Consider the following 19,726-nt stretch of genomic DNA (forward strand, 5'->3'; position numbering starts at 1 on the left):
GTGTTTGAAGCTTTAGTGCAGGTCAGAGAAGTATATCATGAGGCTTCCAGGCTGTATACATTCTGCTGGGTTCTTTGAAAGTCCCTCAATTGTAATTTTTAATATGAGAGAAAGCAGAATTATGAAAACATAGAGACAAGTAACAATTTATTTAAAAATTGTAAAGTATTATAATGAACTGAAATAGTATTTATCCTCAGTGTATCTCTTTTGTGGAGATTAGCACATGACACAATGTTCAAAGTCCCAATTGCAGCTATTGAGTCCAATGAAGTTACATAATCCTGTGTAGATATTTCTCTAAAGAGGCTTCCTATTTTTTAAAATTTTTAAATTTTATTTAGGTAATTTAAAAAAGGATGCTTTTTTTTTCAGGCCCTCCATCTGCTCCTGAGAACTTGATTTCCAATGTCAATGAGACATCAGTGAATTTGGAATGGAGTTCCCCCCAGAACAAAGGTGGCCGTGAAGATGTCTCTTACAATGTGGTCTGCAAGAGATGTGGAGCTAGTGATCTGAACCGCTGCCGGTCCTGTGGGAGTGGTGTTCATTTCAGCCCTCAGCAGAATGGTTTGAAGTCCACGAGGGTTTCCATTACAGACCTTTTGGCACATACTAATTACACTTTTGAAATCTGGGCAGTGAATGGAGTATCCAAGCAAAATCCAAGCCAAGACCAAGCTGTGTCTGTCACTGTGACCACTAACCAAGCAGGTAAATGTTTTATTCTATTTTCAATTCCCCACTCATTGGACCTGTCGCTGCAGTTTCTCAGTCATCCAGGTCATGGTTGCCCCAACAGGGATTTTTTTTTCAAGAAGCAACTGGACTTTGGTTTTTGAAGTCATTTTGCTTCTCATCCAAGAGACGCAAAATATCTTTAAGGAAAAACATAGAAAGTCCAGTTCCCTCTTGAAAACGCACTTGTGGGACTCATTGGAAGTAGTAACAATTTTGGTGGGAAGAGGGCACATTTGAAATTTTAACAGCATATGTTGGATTTTGTTTGAAATTCTTACCCTAGAAGATTCACCTAATCACCTAATGACTGAAATGTTTTCTTTGGCAGTATGTACTTGACTGTGTATGCTAATCTGTGACAATATGAGGAATCATATGACATAGGAAACATTACCTTTTACTGAAATGCATCCTATTCTTTCTTAAGCTGAACTCTTCAGCCTTCAGCCATTAATTTGCTTCTTTTTATATGGAAGATAAGTTCAAAGGAGTAAAGTATACAGATAAATTAGTTTTACTCAAATCTTGGTTCTAAACATTATGTCCCCTGAAAACTATCACTGAAATTAAATGAATTATCATTTTTCTAAAATGTATTATTTTGACCAAAACATAAATATATATGCTAATATAAATAATATAAATCTTACTTTCAGTGTAAATATTTATATAATTTGCTTTCATCAACCACATGCAACATTTCAAAAATCAAATTGGCTTCTAAATCAGAAGGTGACAATCCAACACAAATGAAAATTTGTCAGTAATTAAAGATAAAAGATCTGACCTTTTATTTGGACCAACATTGTAATTATACAATTTTTAATACTAATTAGTTTTAATAAAGCAAACCCCAACCATATTAAGTATTTACTAGGCAATTGCATAGTATATATCTGCCTCTACATGGGAGCAATATGATGCTTTGCTAATAATATTTGTATTTATATTTTTAGGGTTGGAAACATAGAATGATAGGCTGCTGTAGCAAAACATGTTTCTGCCAAAATTGGCCACAAGTTGGTTTCATATTTTTTTTCTACCATCTGATAGAAATATAAACTTTTGGAATTTTACCACAATGGATTAGAAAATTCCTTCTCCCTACATTTTCCCTGGAGATTTTGCTTGTTTTTGATTAGTTTTCTATAGTCTTTGACATCTCTTGGTGGTTTCACTGCTACACTGCCCAAAAAGATGTAGTTATTTTAAAGACTTTTTTTGCTGCCAAAGCATTCCAATTTGATTCATTTTAGAAAAATAACGTTCTGTTATATTCTGATTAAAAGTAACAGGTGGTGGGCTCATAGAAAAAAATGCATTTTTTTAGTTATTAACTTTTTGCATATAGTTATCAGTATTTGTTTCCACTGTAAATGAAAATATAGTACTATGGTGACAAAGATATAGATTGGTAATCATGAGTATTTTCTATTTTATTTATCAGCTTGATGAAGTTTAAACACTATACTTGGTCTTGCACATTGCTGTTTAATTGTGAAGTGCAAAAAGTATGCTTCAAGAGATTCCGCCTATAATGAACTCTTAGGTTTCCGCCCTCCTGCCTCAAAGGCATATTGCCTTAAGTGATCTTGACCTGACAGAAATATTCTTATTTACACAGTATGTGTGAGTCTGTATGTGTGCTTCAAAATAAAACATTTGCATTTATTTTTTAGTTTCAAGAACTGCAGGCTTAAATAGCAACAAACAAATACCATTTTGTGCTTAAAGTGAACTTATGAATATGTTGCTATTTTAATGATATGTGTTTCTACATTTATAAATTCTATCTCAATAAGATTGCATCTTTGCTTGAAGTTTGATATTTAAAATGGTAGCTTGCTGTTAATTCAGCTTGATAAGTTTTTATTAAAAATATCTGTGATATTCTGTAGGAACTGATGTTTAAATAGTGGATAATTGTGGAAAATAGTTGAAGTTGATTATTTCAATTGCAATTTTCTAACAATAAACTTACCATCTAACAGTTAAATAATAGAATCAGTGATATATGACATGTTAAATGGAATTGCTTCTACTACATACTTTGAGTAGCAAGATTGGATGCTTATAATTTATTAGTTCTGCTTAGATTTTCTAATCAAAATATTTTTAAATTTCTTTCAGTTCTTTAACTTCAGTGGGTTGGTTAGGTGTACAATTTTTTGTTCTACCTATGATAGTGATAAACCTTTTACGTTTTTTGTTAAGACATTGTAAAACACAATGCAAGAATGTCAAACAATTCCCATATGTATTACATTAAAGGATTGGTTTCAGTGGGGAATCAGTTGAAACCTGCAGATGAACATTAGAAAATTTCAGGATATTCTAGTCTTATCTCCTGTTTTGTTGGCAGTCTTGTGTTCTTCTGAAGTTTGAATTTTTAAACACACACACACACACAAATAATTTTTTGTCATTTGTTATCTGGTTAGGTTAACTTTAGTATTTTTTAAGCTAGTCACATTATTGAAGTGGATTGCAGAAATATTGGTTAAGAGGGAAAGTCTATAAATAATAAATAAATAAATACAAATAAATAAATAAGACTTTTACCTCACAACACTTAGCTAAAGATATTTTAAAATTGCAGCTTTAGTCAAAGAAGGATCTTTTGTATGAAGATATTCAATTCTGGATGATTCACCTCAGCTCCCTTTTTCCCCAACGTGTCTAGTTGTCAGCCTGCCTGTTGCAAATCTTTATTTTAGAAAAAATGAGATTTGTCGATTATTTTCTTATAGTTTTCTTAAGCATCTCTCAGTATATACTTGCATAAAAATATCATTCTTGTTCTGTAAACATGCATTTTAACTTTTGCCTCAATTTTCTGTCATGCCAGATATGATCTATAATGCTGCAGAAGTATAAAATGAACACATATTTCTACTAGCTACATATTTATTTGATTTTACTTCAGTAGCATGAAACTTCTGGAAGAGGTGTCAATAGTAAACATTGAAGGATGTTATAAATAGAGAGAAATAGAATTACACTTTGATTTGTCCTAATTAATTAACCACAATGTTGAATGGGAAAGAGGGAGGATCAAAATAAGGTGTTGTTCTTACAGATTTTTGTATATATTCTGAAAAACCAAAACACCTAGGGTGATTATTATTTCATGTAGCTCACAAACACAGAAAATCCTATAAAATGAATAGATTCTTTATTAGTGTGTGTGTGTGTGTGTGTGTGTGTGTGCGTGCGTGTGTGTGTGTGACTATCATATGCACCCCGCTCATCTCACCCAGGAATGGACAAAAGGTTGTATATGTTTTGCTATTCTTATACAGTAGAATATACAGTATAAAAATCAAATGAGGATCTATGGCTAGTTGTGCCATGAGACTGTTCTACTTTCAGTGGCAAGGATGGAAATTGCACCAGCATCAAAGGCATCAGATAGCCTTTAATTTGAATTCAGGTTCTAAAAAAAAATCTTTGAAGCCAACTACAATATGCTAAGGATGTTTACCTTTCTACTAACCATCTTCTTTATTTCTAACTGTTTCATAAACACATATCTACAAATATATTTCTCTCTCGTTCTGTCAGTGAAATGCAGGTGGACAATTTAAATAAGTAGCTGTGAAATCACGTACAATTTTTGTGCTTAAAATAAAATATATTTTTCTAGTTTGTGAAAAATAATTGAGAATATGCAACTGCTACCTGAGCCTCTTTAATTAAATATCTGCTTATTTAAATTAGCGTATAATTTCTTTCTTCCCAACCTGTTTCCATCAATGATTTCTATGTTTTATCCATTTATTATCTAAATGAAGTAGATATGTTTTTTAAAAGAAAGTAAGATATAATGTTTAAATGTCAATAACCTGATGTTTTATTTACTTATTCGGAGACCCAGTGCATGCTTGTTTCTCTTGGCTTTCTTGAGTGAATGTTTGGTTTAGCATGTGTAGGGAATTCAGCAACAGGAAATCAAGTTGACTAATGAGTATTATGTAGAGTTCTAAATGTTGGAAAAGCCAAGGTCATTCTTATTTTTGGTGGGACTTAACTATAAAGCCTAAAGCTAAGTCCTTTGGGAATTCTCTTTCCTGTACTTGTGAGCTTCCATCTGCCAGTTGCTTTTGTCTTGCTTGATAAGAATGTAACTGTATGGTGTCTTGTTCCAAGAAGAACAAAAACACATTTACTTGGCAAAAAAGATGTATCAATGGAAATTTTTAAATATGATACTTTGAAACAAAACAAAAATCCAGGAAATCTGACTTTGCTTAATTTATGCAGTACATTGCATGCTTCATTCACATACATGATATGCATGCAGTGACATGATTTTTAAACCATTGCTAGAGAATAAACCACAAAGGATGAGGTCACATGTTGCACTAATCCATAAGTATTTTTTCACAAACTACAGTGAATGGGTTCACTGATATCATGCCAAAACCAAACAACACATTATGACTTAATGCAATGTGTGAATCCAAGCTGTGTCTTTAATACAATAACCCTTTCTCCCTGAGTCATTCTTACTTGATTTGGAAAGTGAAGAAATTAGAGTGAACAATGTTATAAATTTCTGGGATTTTAGAATTCTTTCAGTTCATGACTGTCTCTTGGAAATGCCAGGTTGTTTAACCTCTTAATTCTGGCTGATTAAAATTATGGGGATGAAATAGAGGAAGTTTTTAAAAATCAGAGAAATATTTAAAGCCAGACACACCCAAAGGACTGATGATATGCAATCTTATTGTAATAAAGACATTGTTCTGCTTACCGAAGAGATCCATTTAATGAGAGCATAGTATTTTCTATAGCAGATGGTGGTAAAATTTGAGGAACTGTTAATTCTCTTCTTCTTTCTATTGCTGGAAGATTAGGTGAACTTGGAAGAAAATTCAAGGATTTCTTAACTCATTTTCATTTTAGGGTCAAAGGCTCAGAGTGTTATTATTATTACATAGACAACAATATGAAACCACAGCTACCAATTTTTTTAGTTGGTATTGTCCTTCTTATATATTGACTTCTTTCCAAGGACATTGTATGTTGCAATGTATCATTGTAGTGTATGTGCTGATGAAAGCAGTGTGGCCTTTTGTAATTGACAGATGGAAATTTTGTCAATGTGCAGATTTTCTGTGATATCCAGGATGTTTTGGTATTACATGGCATTAGATTGCATAGCTGTTTTTTGTAATCATCTTTCAGTTTTGATTTTCAGATTTTTGATATTTATGATCTCCAATACTTTATTTCATCATCTTCTGGTATCGTCACAACAATTATGCACACTCTCCTTTTTTATCCACAGTTTAATCTGATGTATTATGACCAAGAGTTTTATCAGTTTGCATCTGGAAATTCCAAATGCAAACTCTACCATATGTACCGTAAATGTATCATAAATTTTTTATTACTGGTACATGATATTTTCACAAATGTTTTAGTGAATAATTACATTATTTACTGGAAGTATCCCTACTTTGTTGGTTCTATTTTATAATAATAGGCCATAATGGTGTGATTTACAGTATACTTTTGTCTTGTCTGTGGTTGCTGTTGTTTTCCAGTACACCCACAGGGTTAGGCTTTGATTTTTTAGCCATAGTTCATGAGTCCTGTTGTCACTTGTTCATAGATGAGCAGGAGTGCTAACATCTGACATGGTCCTTATTGACCTGTGTGACAACTAATTCAGTATAGATTTTTTTCCCCAGAAGATATAATGTGGTTAAAATTGAAGTTATATCTGTGACTTGAAACCTACTATAACCTCCAGTATTACAGGTTCTGCATAACAAACACACAGCAACTATTCAACTATAGATTATTATACAGTTTAACTTTTCTTTAATGTCTTTAAGATCTATAATTATCTATGCAGCATTTTAAAAAGCAAATAAAAATGATTAATGTTGGGAAGATAAAAATTGTAAAAGGTTTAGAGAATAGAATAGCTGTAGCCTTGAATTTCTTAAATGCTACTGAACCAAATGGTTAACTAAAATTTGTCTATTGATGGGCTTGGGTAAAGATCTCTGAAAGATAAATAGTGCTGATAACTGAAAATTCTTTCCATGGTCATTTAATTATGTCCTTGAAAATGTGTAATGTGGCAGGAAATATGTGCTCTTTTCCTTCCCTTTGGCATCCAGCTTTATTCATGTGCAATGGACGTGCTACTCGGAATGTACATACATGCATCCAACTCAAAACAAAACAAAAAACGGGAAATCTATTATTGGGAGGGGTTAAATTTATTATTTTAAAGCGATTAGAATGTTACTGAGAAAAATAATATAAACAACTGCCTGCTTCTTGGCAAAGCATTAGTACCACCCATTTCCATGAATTTGTATTCAAAAGGAGATTAAAATATAAATCAGCAAGCAGAGAAAAGCTTTTTACCACCTTCAGTAAATCAACAACTTTAGAGGTCAATGAACAACTTTGGGCAAGTGAAACTACTTTGCAGTAGAAAGTTACAATGTTTAAATACAGATTTTGTCCTGCTATAATATAGTCTTGATGGTTTTCTGTGGGAAATGAAGTTCAATTATCACTCTGCTGCTAATATTATTTTACAAACAGGTATTGTATTTATTCATTATTGAAAAAAGGGCAGATGGTTAAAGACCAAATATTTTAAAACTTTTAGAAATCCATAACATGATTCTCTGTAATTGTTTGACTTAGTCCATTGTATGTTTTGAACTCCTCTCTCTCTCTTCTTGTCCGTTACAATTCCATGAGGGTACACACGGTCAGACATGTTCATAAGTTTTGTTTTTATGTAAATTTTATTAAGTTTAAACAAGAACATAAAAACTAACTCCAACTAATATATAATAAGAAAACAGAAAAGAAATAGAAAAAAGCTTCCAATTCCTATTGCAGATATATAAGTATGATTACAACATTTTCTGTTACTCTATGATTACTAAAAAGCTCATTTTTTCTTTTATTCATTTTTTTATATTCATCAAAATCACTACTCATAAATGCAAATGTTTCATGCAAAAAGTCTATAAGGAGTTTCAAGTCAGATACAACTGGAGATAATGTCTTTGTCAAATCAAGGAAGTCTATTTTGCCATGTCTGCAAGTTTCAACATTTTCAAAACCATTCTTCTAGTGTGGGTAGAGTTGAACTTTTTTACTTTTGAGTAAACTTTTGTGATATAAATTGTGATATATAAAAACAAAGTTCTTACCTGTCTATTTATTAATTCTAAAAGAAAAATCCCTGGTTTAATTGTATGTTAGTCTTTAAGATCTTTTTAAATTAGCATTTTCATTTTTATCCAAATTTTCACTGACCCATATAGATAGGCATATGGCTGTTCATTTAGTGATGGTTTAGAGTTACAACAGTCTTGGGAAGAATAACCTATGACCTGCACTCATAGTTACAATTGTTCCACTACCTCCATGGTCACCTGATCAAATTTCAGGTGCATTTAGGACTGGTTGCCATATCCTGCATTCAGGTTTTCATGATTCGCAACCTATTTATCTGATTTCCAGTAAAAATGCCCATTGGAAAAACCAGATTCACTTAAGCATGATTCAGTTAATGACAAAAGTAATTCGCTTCATGGCCACCACAAAATTGTTTTAAAATTGGGTCTGACTTGACTTAGGCCTTCTGTGACTTAATGATGGAAATTCCAGACCTATTTATATCAAAAGTCGAGTACTACTTGCAGATACATGATAAAGAGTCCCTTAAAGTCTTTGTAGACAATTTCACTGATGACAAATACCAATATTTTTATAAAATTTCTCTTTAAGGTAAGAACATAATGTAAATTTCAGTCCTTTCAACCACATATTTTCCCACCAGGGATGTGCAGTCACTAGAGGCAAGGGAGGCGGAGCCTCACCAGTCTCCTCAGGAAAAAGAAAGAAATTTAAATATTTTTTTAAAAATAATTAAAGCCAAGATAGTTGCTACCAGATTCCAGGTCACAGTGGTTTGGTGTCTGCTTAGTGTTAACCAAAGCAGGAGGCGAGAGAACTCGGGGCCTCTTTTCCATGAGGAATTTTTCGCCTTCTAAAAGTTAAGAAAGAGTTAAAAGGCAAAAAAGTTCAGATGGAAAAGAGGCACTAATTCTCCCACCTCCTGATCTGGAAGCAGCGAATCATGTCTTCTTGAGCACGCTTACGTTGGGCGGGACGTGCTTCAGAGGAGAGAGGAGTGGGCGAGAAGGAGGAGGCTGGCTCTTTGCTGCAGACCTGGGCACTTGGCGGCTCCCGCGATGCAAAGTGCCCCGTCGCTGCCACCCGCCCGCTGCCCCGGCCTGCTTCTCCAGGCTCCGCCGCTGGAAGTCCCGGATCGCCTCTGGGGGAAGGCTGGGTGAGAAGCGGAGCGAAGCTTCTCTGCAGCCTCCCGGCGCTACGCAGAGGCTCTCGCAGGAGCGTGTGCCAGTGGCCGGCAGCCCGGAGCAGCCCCGGCTGCGAGACAAGGCAGCGCTTAAAGCAGCCATGCCGCCACCAACGCCCCTCCTTCGCCCGGCGGGGTGTTCCGGGCGAAAGAGGGGTGGTGGCGGCGGCAGCAGCTGCTTTAAGCGCTGCCTTGTCTTGCAGCCGGGGCCGCTCCGGGCTGCCGGCCACTGGCACACGCTCCTGCGAGAGCCTCTGCGTAGTGCCGGGAAGCCGCGGAGAAGCTTTGCTCCGCTTCTCACCCAGCCTTGCCCCAGAGGTGATCCGGGACTTCCAGCGGCAGAGCTTGGAGAAGCAGCGGCCGCAGGCCGGGGCAGCGGGTGGGCGGCGGCATAGGGGCACTTTGCATCATGGGAGCCGCCAAGCCCCTTTGCTGCAGACCCGGGTGCTTGGCTGCTCCCGCGATGCAAATCCCCCCTGCCGAGGCTGACCGCTGCGCTGCTTCGCTGCTTCGCAAAAGGATGCCCAGCTGAGCCTCACCAGGTATAAACTTCACCGCACGTCACTGTTTCCCACTGATTCATTTGTATATTGTAGCCAAAGTTTTAGTCCATTTTGCCATATATTCTTTCACTTGTTCTTCTTCTATTTTAACAAAATTGTATACATTTTAGCAATAACATGTTTATCATTTGTACATTGCTCTATTTGAAACGTAGTATTGCATTGTTCAAAACCATTTTTTTAAAAATCTAAACCCTTTCTGATAATTGTCAAGACAACCATTAAGTATATTATTCTGTTATTGAATCTTTTCTTTTCAAGCAATCCGCTTGAAAAATTGTAGTACATTACGGTATATTAACTATTTACATTTCTCATCTATGAAATGCTTCTTGTTCAGAAAGCTACAAAATATTTTCTAAAAAGAAGCTACATACAGTATATTTAACCTATAGAGACATATTATTAGTTTCTTAGCAGCAATTATACCTTGTTTTTTCCCCCTCTATATCCACATATTCATAGAGGCCACCATCTTTTCCAGCCAACTCCCCCAACTGAGTGAAATTAATTGTTATCTCCTGAGCACAGCCTGAAAGACACCAGGGTCCAGTCTGCAGTTGAACAACAATAAAAGGATTCAGAGAACTTTTATCAAAGCTTCTATTAAACCCCTGCTGTTGTCCTCAAATGGGTTTTTTTTCCAAGCGGCAGAACACAAAAGCTATGCTATACAACTGTCCCTGTGTGTCCATTCAGAGATTTTAAATCTACAGAGTTACTAATTAAAATGCCATGCAGTGTGGTACAAATAAATATACCCTGTTTCTAAGTCCTTGCATTGCTCCACTGATTCACGATTCAAGGAGCAGGGAAGGAAGCTGACCTGATTATACCCATAGATGAGAATGTTAGTCCAGCCTTCTCTTTTCTGTAATGAATGGTTAAAGATTAGCTGTAGATCAAATGGGTGGGTGGCAGAAACTGCACTTGGGCTTGTAGACTTTAGGGACTGATGGGACCAATAACTTCTTTCTTTCAGAATCTGTCATTCAGAAGGAAGAGAGGTGTTGCTCTTTCCCTTCCAATGCAAACTTTATTGTACAGCACAGTAAATGATGCGTGGGTGTTTGGAGAATCAGTAAAATTACCACTTTTTGCAGAGCTAAATCTCTCAAATAGAGCTGTAACATCTGCATAGCCTGCACACATCATAATCTTTCTAGTAAATAATTGAGTCACCAAGGTGATGAAAACTTCAGTAATTGTTGTCAGTGCTTCTCATTTTAAAAAGGGTGCAACTCATACATTAACCATAACTGCCATTTTCCTGGGTTTGGCTTCTAACTATTCTTTCTGACAGTACAGGCACATCCACAAATTTCAAGTTTGATCTTTAATAGGAAGCACCATCCAGAATCAAGGTGATGCCATTATAGAATAGATGGATTTTGAATCAACAACCACTGTTTTCCCATTTTATCATTAGTGGCAACTTCCAAACTTAAATCAGAGTCCTAGCTATCGCTTTTAGAGTCCTTTAAGTCATGGCATCAGTGTAATAAAGCATAAATAAACTCATTCCATTCAATTTGATCATCTTGTGAAGATCTGCTGAAAGTTCCCCATTCCCTCTTAGGTTTAAAATATTGGATGAGGCAGTAGGCCTTAAATTATATTTGTATGCATCAAAACATTTATTTATAAAAATATTTTTTGTAACAAGGCTGCTCTTTGCTGTTTTGTTTTTGTTTTTATTTTTATCTGCAACATCTAGAATTATGTGATTGGTTAACAAATGGAGTTAATATAAATATGTAACTTCAGTTAATATAATATAAGCGAAGTTACTATATTTAGTATAAATAAATACGTAGACTACTATGATCTGCTTTGATTGAGCTGATCCTCTTTTTCTTGCCCAATTCCTTGCAGCCTTTAGACCTTGGGTCAAGATTTCTACCATGTTTCCCTGAAAATAAAATGGGGTCTTATTTTCTTTTGACCTGCAAAATAAGCGTTAGTGTTAGCTAGGGTTTGCAAGAGTGGCATCTGCAAGCAGGTGGGGCATGTTTCCTCCCTCTCCCCAAAAATGGTGGGGACAGGCTATGCATGCATTTAAATATTTTAGGGGAGGCCTTATTTTGGGGGAGGGCTTTTAGTGAATGCATTCAAAAGCAAGATTGGGCTTATTATCCGGGGAGGTCAGGGTATATCCTTTGGTCCAGGGTGGAGATATACAGCTGGATGTCAACAGTGTAACTCATTCCATGTCAGAGAGGATCTTTCCCAGTGTTTTTTAATATTAGTATTAAGTAAACAAAGTAACTCTTAGTAAACAAAGATTTCTTACCTAGATCTTAAAAAAAAGAGCAGAGATTCAAGCCTTGATACAAACTCATATTGCAAGGCCTAAGGACTTGACCTGTCCTAACCTACACAAGTGATAGGGATTGTCTGCTGAAGAAAAAGCAAAGCCAACATAAAATAATGCTTACTGGTGCTCATATATAAGTGATCCAGATTTAAACTTATAGTTGATGTATTCTTGGAGGTTACTGAATGATCTAGTAGGGATGATCACCCTTACACTAGATCCTACCATAGGTTGTCTCTTGTGGCCCAACAGGGTCCGATTGAGCTGCTGATGGACTCAGATAGCGAGGAACCATATGAGTCTGCCCTGGACGATATGGTGGACCCTGGGCAGGGTTCAGACTCAGAGCAGGGACCAGAGAGGCTGGTTGGCCACCAGGAGGTGCCTGAGACATGGAGCACTGGGGAGGATCAAAGGCAGTTTGTCCCTGATGCTAGATTGAGAAGGGCTGAAAAACAGAAGCAGCAACTCTGTAGGCAGACTCACAGAAGAAGATTAAGCACAGGTGGTTGTTGATTGGCCCCTCCCAAGAGAGATTATAGGTGAGGCATTGGGAGGGGACATTTGTAAGAAACAACTGTTTGAAAATCTATCTGTGTATTCTAGCCGTGTCTGTTCATTCGGACTATCTGCGTTGCTTCATTTGAATTATCTGGGTTGCTGCAGAGATACTCTATTGAACGTGAGTTGCCTGGGCCTTCAGCCAAAGGATTCGTTATCTCAGTACATTAAACAGTGGCACACAGCCAGACCTGTGTTCTGGTTCATTCACAGGCTGGGGGGGGGGGGGCAGAACAGGTTGCCCACAATACTGATCAGTGTAGCTTCAGTCCCATTTCCAATCCTGAACCCTGACTTAAAAAGGACCAAGATGATCTGCTGCTTCCAGAACTCTTTGTAACTACATAAAATGTATTTCTTTGTTTAGCTAATTTATATAATCATTCTCAGTGCTCAGGAACTTTTTTAAATATAATGCAAACAATAAAGTATATTCAGCTAATTAAAATAAATAATATAACATTCTAAAGTATGTATCCCTCTTTTAAAGTACAACAGGAAGGATATTTTTGACTATTTTATACTTATTTATTTATAAAATTTATTGGCTACCCATATTACCACAGGGTAATTCTAGGATATTAATTAATCTTGGCTTTATATTGGTTGCTGCTTATCTATCTCTGTAAGAAAGATTATATATAAACAAATAATTTCAGAATTCTGTAAAATAAGAGTAACGATAGATGCAAAGATGTTATTTTAAACCTTCTGCAGTTAAATGTATCTCCCAATTCAGTAAGTAACTATGTTTATATGACATGCCAGCAGCAGAGCTTGAAGTCCACTTCAAGCCTTATAGAGTAAATTACACCTTAATCTGTGAAGTATGTTTTCCCAGTAATGGTTGCAGTGTTCTGCTCTAGTAGGAGATGGTTGGCTAATGATATCTAATAACATGTTCTTCATTGTATGGAATATTGAATCAAATTCAGCTAAATGCTTCTCTTAGAATTTCTAGAAAAGGAAAGATCAGATCAAAGAGGTGCTTACATCATGATTAGCCTTAATCATAGCTAAAAGGCACACAGACACACACACACACACACACACACACACATACACACTTTAACTGATACTTTCAGATTTATACTGAAAGTTGTGTGTGTGTGTTAGTGAACCAATTTCGTGTAGTAGTTAAAGCATCAGGCTAGAAACTGAGCTACTATGAAGTCTGGTCCTGCCTTAGGCAAAAAGCCAACTGGATGCTTTGGACCACTTATTTTCACTCAGCACTAAGAAGGTAATAAAGGTAATGGCAAACCACTTCTGAAAAATGTCTATGGAGACTCTCATTAATCCAGGTCATGGTTATCCCAAAGATGCTTTTTCAAGAGGCAATAGCAATAGCAATAGCAGTTAGACTTATATACCACTTCATAGGGCTTTCAGCCCTCTCTAAGCGGTTTACAGAGTCAGCATATTGCCCCCAACAATCTGGGTCCTCATTTTACCCACCTTGGAAGGATGGAAAGCTGAGTCAACCCTGAGCCAGTGAGATTTGAACAGCCGAATTGCTGAAGTAGCCTGCAGTGCTGCATTTAACCACTGCGCCACCTCGGCTCCTAAAGGCAACTGGACTTTCTTGGTTTTTTTTGAAGATGTTTCTTTTCTCCTCCAAAAAGCTTCTTCAGCTCTGACTGTATGGTGGTGAATGGAAGGATTTATATTCCTTGCAAACAGCTGGTCATTTGCATTCTTTTAGAGAGTTGCTGAGGCCACGTCAGGGTAAATGTGTGTGGAGCCTTCTTGAAACTGCTGAAAGGACTATGTTGTGGAGCTGTGGTTTCTTCAGGAGGTTTTCTGCCCTGTGTCTCTTCACTGTTGAACACAGGCACACGCTGTTAGCGATGAGCCTCTGTTGTCTGCATCTCAAACTGAAGTGCAAATGGTTCTCTGCAATTTTTGGGAGGTTCATATGGGTTCATACACCCATACCATTTGAAGAGTATCCATCCCAAAGTTCATTACTAAATGTCTAAGTAGAATCTCAGTCATCCAGGTCATGGTTGTCCCAAAGGTAATTTTTCAAGAGGCAACTGGACTTTCTTGTTTTCTTTGAAGACATTTAGCTTCTTATCAAAGAAGAATCTCATTTCATTTCCGATTTGACTGGATGGTGGTATATATACAGGCCAGTTTTTTTAGAAATGTCCCAAAGGTGCTTTTTCAAGAGGCTTCTCCTTCCTTTTTATTCATCCCTTCCTTTCCTACTTCATCCCTCCCACCCTACCTCCCTTCTTCCCTTCTTCCTCCTCCTTTCCCTTCTTCCTACTTCCCTAGTCTGTCCTGTTTTCCGTTCTTTCTCTCTTCTGTTCTCCCTTCCTTTCCGTTTTCCCTTTCCCTGAAGGCAATTAACTGGCTGCTGCTGCATGGAAGAGGTATTAAAGGGAGTATGTAAGTGAGGAAGTATCTGAGTGACTCACGCACTGCAATTGTAGAGGACGCTGTAGAAGGCGCTTCATTTCTCCATTGAGTTTCTCCTGCAAGCTTCTCACCAGCAAAAACTGCAAGGTACAGCAACAATATCAGTTCCTTCCAATGACTTGTGGGGAGTTGTCAGGAAATCTTAAAAATGATGATCACATGACTAGGGCTCTTCAGGACAAGGAAGTGGCAGTGCTAAACATCAGTAGTACACCAAATTTCATTCCTTCAGGAGTAATGCATCCCAGCGTTCTGTACATTAGGCCATTTGAGGTGCTTTTGTTGAAAACATTTTGTCCTGTGATGCAGTATTTTGCCCAATTGAAGGTTTCAGACATGAGAGTTTTGGTAATTTCTTTGTATGTGTACACATACATACACACCTTGTATATGCATTGGGATAGGAGAAAATTATTTTCTACTGAAAACAGTAATGGTACTGAAATTTGTATTTCTATTTATTTCAGTGGATCTAGGTTGAAATTAACTTTTTATGGATTGCAGCATTACTGCATATTACAGTAACCTCTTTGCAATTGGTTGTAATATTTTGTATTTACACATTGTGGCTGAGGTGGAAGAATTTTTTTTCATTTCTGTCTCAGCAGTGAAAATGGATAGCCACATTTCAAAGCCCTTGCATTTCAAGATGCCAAATGAGCACATAGAAACATTTGTGCATTCTGAATTGCCTCTCATTCTCATCAGTTAGAATAATCAGGAGTGAGTAAGGAGAATCTTTTGTCAGTTAACACGCTCAATGAATTATCTGCAATATTTTGCAGTTGCTCTGTAGGACATATTTTCAGCATTAAGAATGCCTTTTCTTTTTTGCTGCAATGCTGTGTTAAAAGTTTGAAAGTCCGCAATTATGCAAACAGCATGGAAGGGAGAAGTCGTTTTTAAGAATGGAATGGGCTCAAAGAGATAGAGCTTCAGTGGCAGTAGGAGACATGTGATTTTCCCTTCAACCAGAAAGCATTCGTTAAGAGTAGCAAATGCAGTAAACTGCAAAGCTCCACAGGGTAGGCATTGTCTCACATGTTTTGAGTCAAATACAAGCTGATCTTTACCCGGCACTATAAATTGCTCACTTACTTTGCTTCTTTCACATGTCACCAGCTTCCTCTAAGCATTCCAAAAAATAGAAATAAAAATTTGTGGACATTTCTGTTACAAAACAGAATGATGCCAGCCTTGTAAATCAAAACAACTCTAAGAGGCACATAAACATGTAGCTGGTATATTTTATTGTAAGGATGAACAAAGCCCTTTTAAACCTTTTAGCGTTTGGAAACAACTATATTTTTTTCAAGGGAGCTGTTAATACCATGTTAAAAAACTCAATATATCTTTTATGGGACATTTTCCTTGGGGTTTTTTTTTCTGAGTATATTTTTAATTCTTGGTCCATTTGAGATTAATTTTATTTCTTCTAAAAACCAGGTCAAATCTGTTTATCACCATAGCTAGTATCAATATGTAGCATTTTTGATAGCTCAAAAGGACTTGAAAGAATCTTGCTATTCTTTCTTCTGACATATTCTGTGCCCCCGAATCTGCCTTTTAATTTATATTGGACCCAGTGATAGGTTCTAGCCAGATTTACTTCCGGTTCGCTCGTGCGAGTGCACGTTTTGCATGCGTTGGATGCATGCTGTGCCTGCATGCACAGTTCAATTAAAATTGCTGTGGTGGGAGAAGAGCGGAAAGGATATTCAGCTACGAAAGTATCCAAAAACAAAAAGATATATTGATGCTGCAAAGATAATATGCATAGAATTGGCTTAGGGAATGTCAGAACCATGAATGAAGGCAAACTTGATATTGTCCAAACTAAAATATCAAGGCTAAACATTTAGATTCTGGAAATTACTAGACTTTTAAAAGACCTTCAGATCTTCCACCTGCAGACAAGCAAATCATAGAAGAAATTCAGAATCCTTATTAATAAAAGTATGTCACAGATAAAACCTCATAAATGACAAAATGATGCTAATATGAATTCAATACAAGTTTATCATTATGATGATGATCCAGGCCTATTCTACATCCACAGATGCAGAGGAAATTGAATTGGAACATTTCCACAATGATTTGCGATATCTTGTTGACACCATACCAAAAAAGATGTCATACAAATTATGGAAAGCTGTAACGCTAAACTTGGAAATAGTGTCTGGAAATACCCTCAGTGTATATAATGAAACAGGCAACAGACTGATACAAATATGCCAAGAAAAATCAGTCTACTTATAAACAGTCTATTTAAGTCTAACAACTGAAAAAGCTGACCAAAACCATTCTAACCTTCTTCCTATCTAGTTCAAGATATATACCACACAACCAGATTTGTGCCTAAGATGGGACTAGAATTCATGGTCACAATTTTATCCTCATGCCTTAACCACTACACTAAAACTGGCTCTGGGTTCTAAGATTAAGTAAATTTGCAAGAATAACTAATAGTAACAAAACAGAAAGGACTTATTTTATTCAAGAATGCAGATTTCACAGCAACGTTATTTCTTTTTATTTATATTCCACTTCTAACATGAAATTCAAATATATTTTTTAATGATCTGTCCTCAGCCTTTGACTGGACTCCTCCCTGTTTAATTTCAGGAATTATTATATCAGTTCCTTCAGCAATAAAAACATAGATAGGGAACTGATAATATATAAAAGTGTACAACACAAACAAAACATATCTTTTGAAATAGAGCCCATGTTTGCATAAATATATAAATTCCTTCACCTCACAAATAAAACTGTTAATATGAAAATTTAGGAATTTCTAATGCATAAGGTCTCTGTGCTAGGAATAGGATTATTGTAAAACATGCTTGCTTCAATCTGACATATATGGAAGATTATTTTGTACAATGAAAAGTCTTTGTAACCATCATGTATAGAGACTATATGCATTTCACATAATTAAATAAGACATTATCTGTCTTACTTGGGCTGCTTTTTGTCTGATTTTAAAGAATCACATATTGTACAAGTTTTCTTGTGTTCAGAAAGATGGGTTCTGAAAGGTCACTAGCTACACTAGTGACCTTTTTTTAAAAAAAAGTTTCATTACTGAGCTTTCTTTTTTTCTCCTCATTTCTTTCACCATTAGGGCCTTCTGAATGGTTTGAATCTGGCTTATGAAGGCGTATTTTCTATAATTTTAAATTATGAACAGTTGCAATTGAATATTATAAATTTTGCATTATTTTTGTTATTGTTGTTGGATTTTATAGTGCTTTAGGCATGTAACAGAAAATATTAGATATTTGAATTCTAGGTCAATGAACCTTCCATTTCCCTCTTCATGGCTTGATGATCAGCCTTGAGCAATGAAATGCTTGTTTTAAGATGATGATTAAATCAGAACCGTTATTCAACCATTCTCAGAAAAATTAGAAACAGATATTCAAAACAGCTCAATCCCAAGAAACAGGGCAAAATTTATTTCTGGATGATGTCAACCCTCATGACAAAGAGGTGAGGTAACACAAAATTTGGTTTTCAGGTTTATCTGTTCCTAAATACATTATCAGAAGGCTACAGACAATTAGTCACACAATGCAGAACAAGAAGAGAGAACCTATATTTTCCCAGAAGTGATGGAATTATAATAACAATTATGCCTATCTTGGCTAAATGAGAATTGTTCAACAATGCCTAAGGTGATGATATTTCCTCACCATTGGGGTAGAAAGATCAAACAATAAACTTGTAGGTGCTCAGTGTGCAGTTTTCTGAGATCATTTCTGCAGTTTGAATCAGACACAGCAACCAGCTTATAAAATGTATTGTGGCTTGTGTTGTGGGCCATTCCATAACTCACTTTACTACCTTCACGAACAATTTATATCATAGTCCTATATACTGGATAATATATGCATATGCAAATTTTGGCACTTTGTTTTCAACCTCATGTTTTTATAACAGGTTTTTTTTAATTATACAAGGATAGTTAAAAATTAGTTTCTCTTCTATTCCATCCAAGCTGTATCAACAGACTGTATTATACTCACAGAGAGTGTCTAATCTTTGTCTCCTAGGTCTTGGCAGCAGATCCATCTGGGAGAAATGCAGTTTAATGGTCTGCAGAGCTAATAAAATTTTAAAAATTCAGCAGTCATTCAATTTAACTGTAAATTGGAGGTGTGAACCTGCTTCAGCCGTTCTCTGTGTTTAATGGAGATAGAATAATATATGACTCCAAATTTGGATAGCCTGAAAGCAACACTGGCTTAAAAGCAAGAGCTGACATGTTCATTGGGCATACAACATTTTCTGATATTTAAAAGACTAATAGAATAGACTTTACTTTAAATCGAAGCAGTGAGATTGCCATTGACAGTGGTATTATATTCTCCTCGTCTACAGTGCATTGTAGTCTCTGGCATCAATTGTACTATTTGTGCCCAGGCAAGGAATAAATTTCAAGGAGGAAAACAAAAAGACAAATTATATTAGTGTGGACATATTGCATTTTTTGAGATGATTAAATTTTCATATTTTTTTTTTGAATTTTGACAAAACAGCCATTTCATTTCTTATTTTGTAGTTGATATATTATCATTGATTTTTTTTTAAAAAAATGTATATATCATTTGTCTTTATGTTTTACTCAAATTATATTTACCATAGACTTCCAAGAAAGAAAGCAATTATCAATCAGTTCCCACTGATATGTGCCCTCCCCCATTTATTGGCACTCATCCTTAGCATCTTCCTATTGATTGCATA

The 19,726-nt window shown here is 36.0% G+C and overlaps 1 protein-coding gene across 4 annotated transcripts in view; it reads left to right on the forward strand.

Annotated features, from left to right (window-relative positions):
- Positions 1–19,726, forward strand: part of EPHA4 (EPH receptor A4) — a 160,939-nt gene that overhangs the window by 81,116 nt on the left and 60,097 nt on the right. For all 4 annotated transcript variants that reach the window (XM_087725490.1, XM_087725492.1, XM_087725491.1 and 1 more), the window contains exon 5: positions 376–714. In XM_087725490.1, the coding sequence (XP_087581616.1) occupies positions 376–714 (339 nt within the window). The remainder of the gene's footprint in view (positions 1–375; positions 715–19,726) is intronic.

Source organism: Thamnophis sirtalis, unplaced genomic scaffold (assembly GCF_051295495.1).
Source record: "Thamnophis sirtalis isolate CommonGarterSnake01/CBP01778 unplaced genomic scaffold, rThaSir2_p1.2 scaffold_11, whole genome shotgun sequence".
Classification (NCBI taxonomy): Eukaryota; Metazoa; Chordata; class Lepidosauria; order Squamata; family Natricidae; genus Thamnophis; species Thamnophis sirtalis.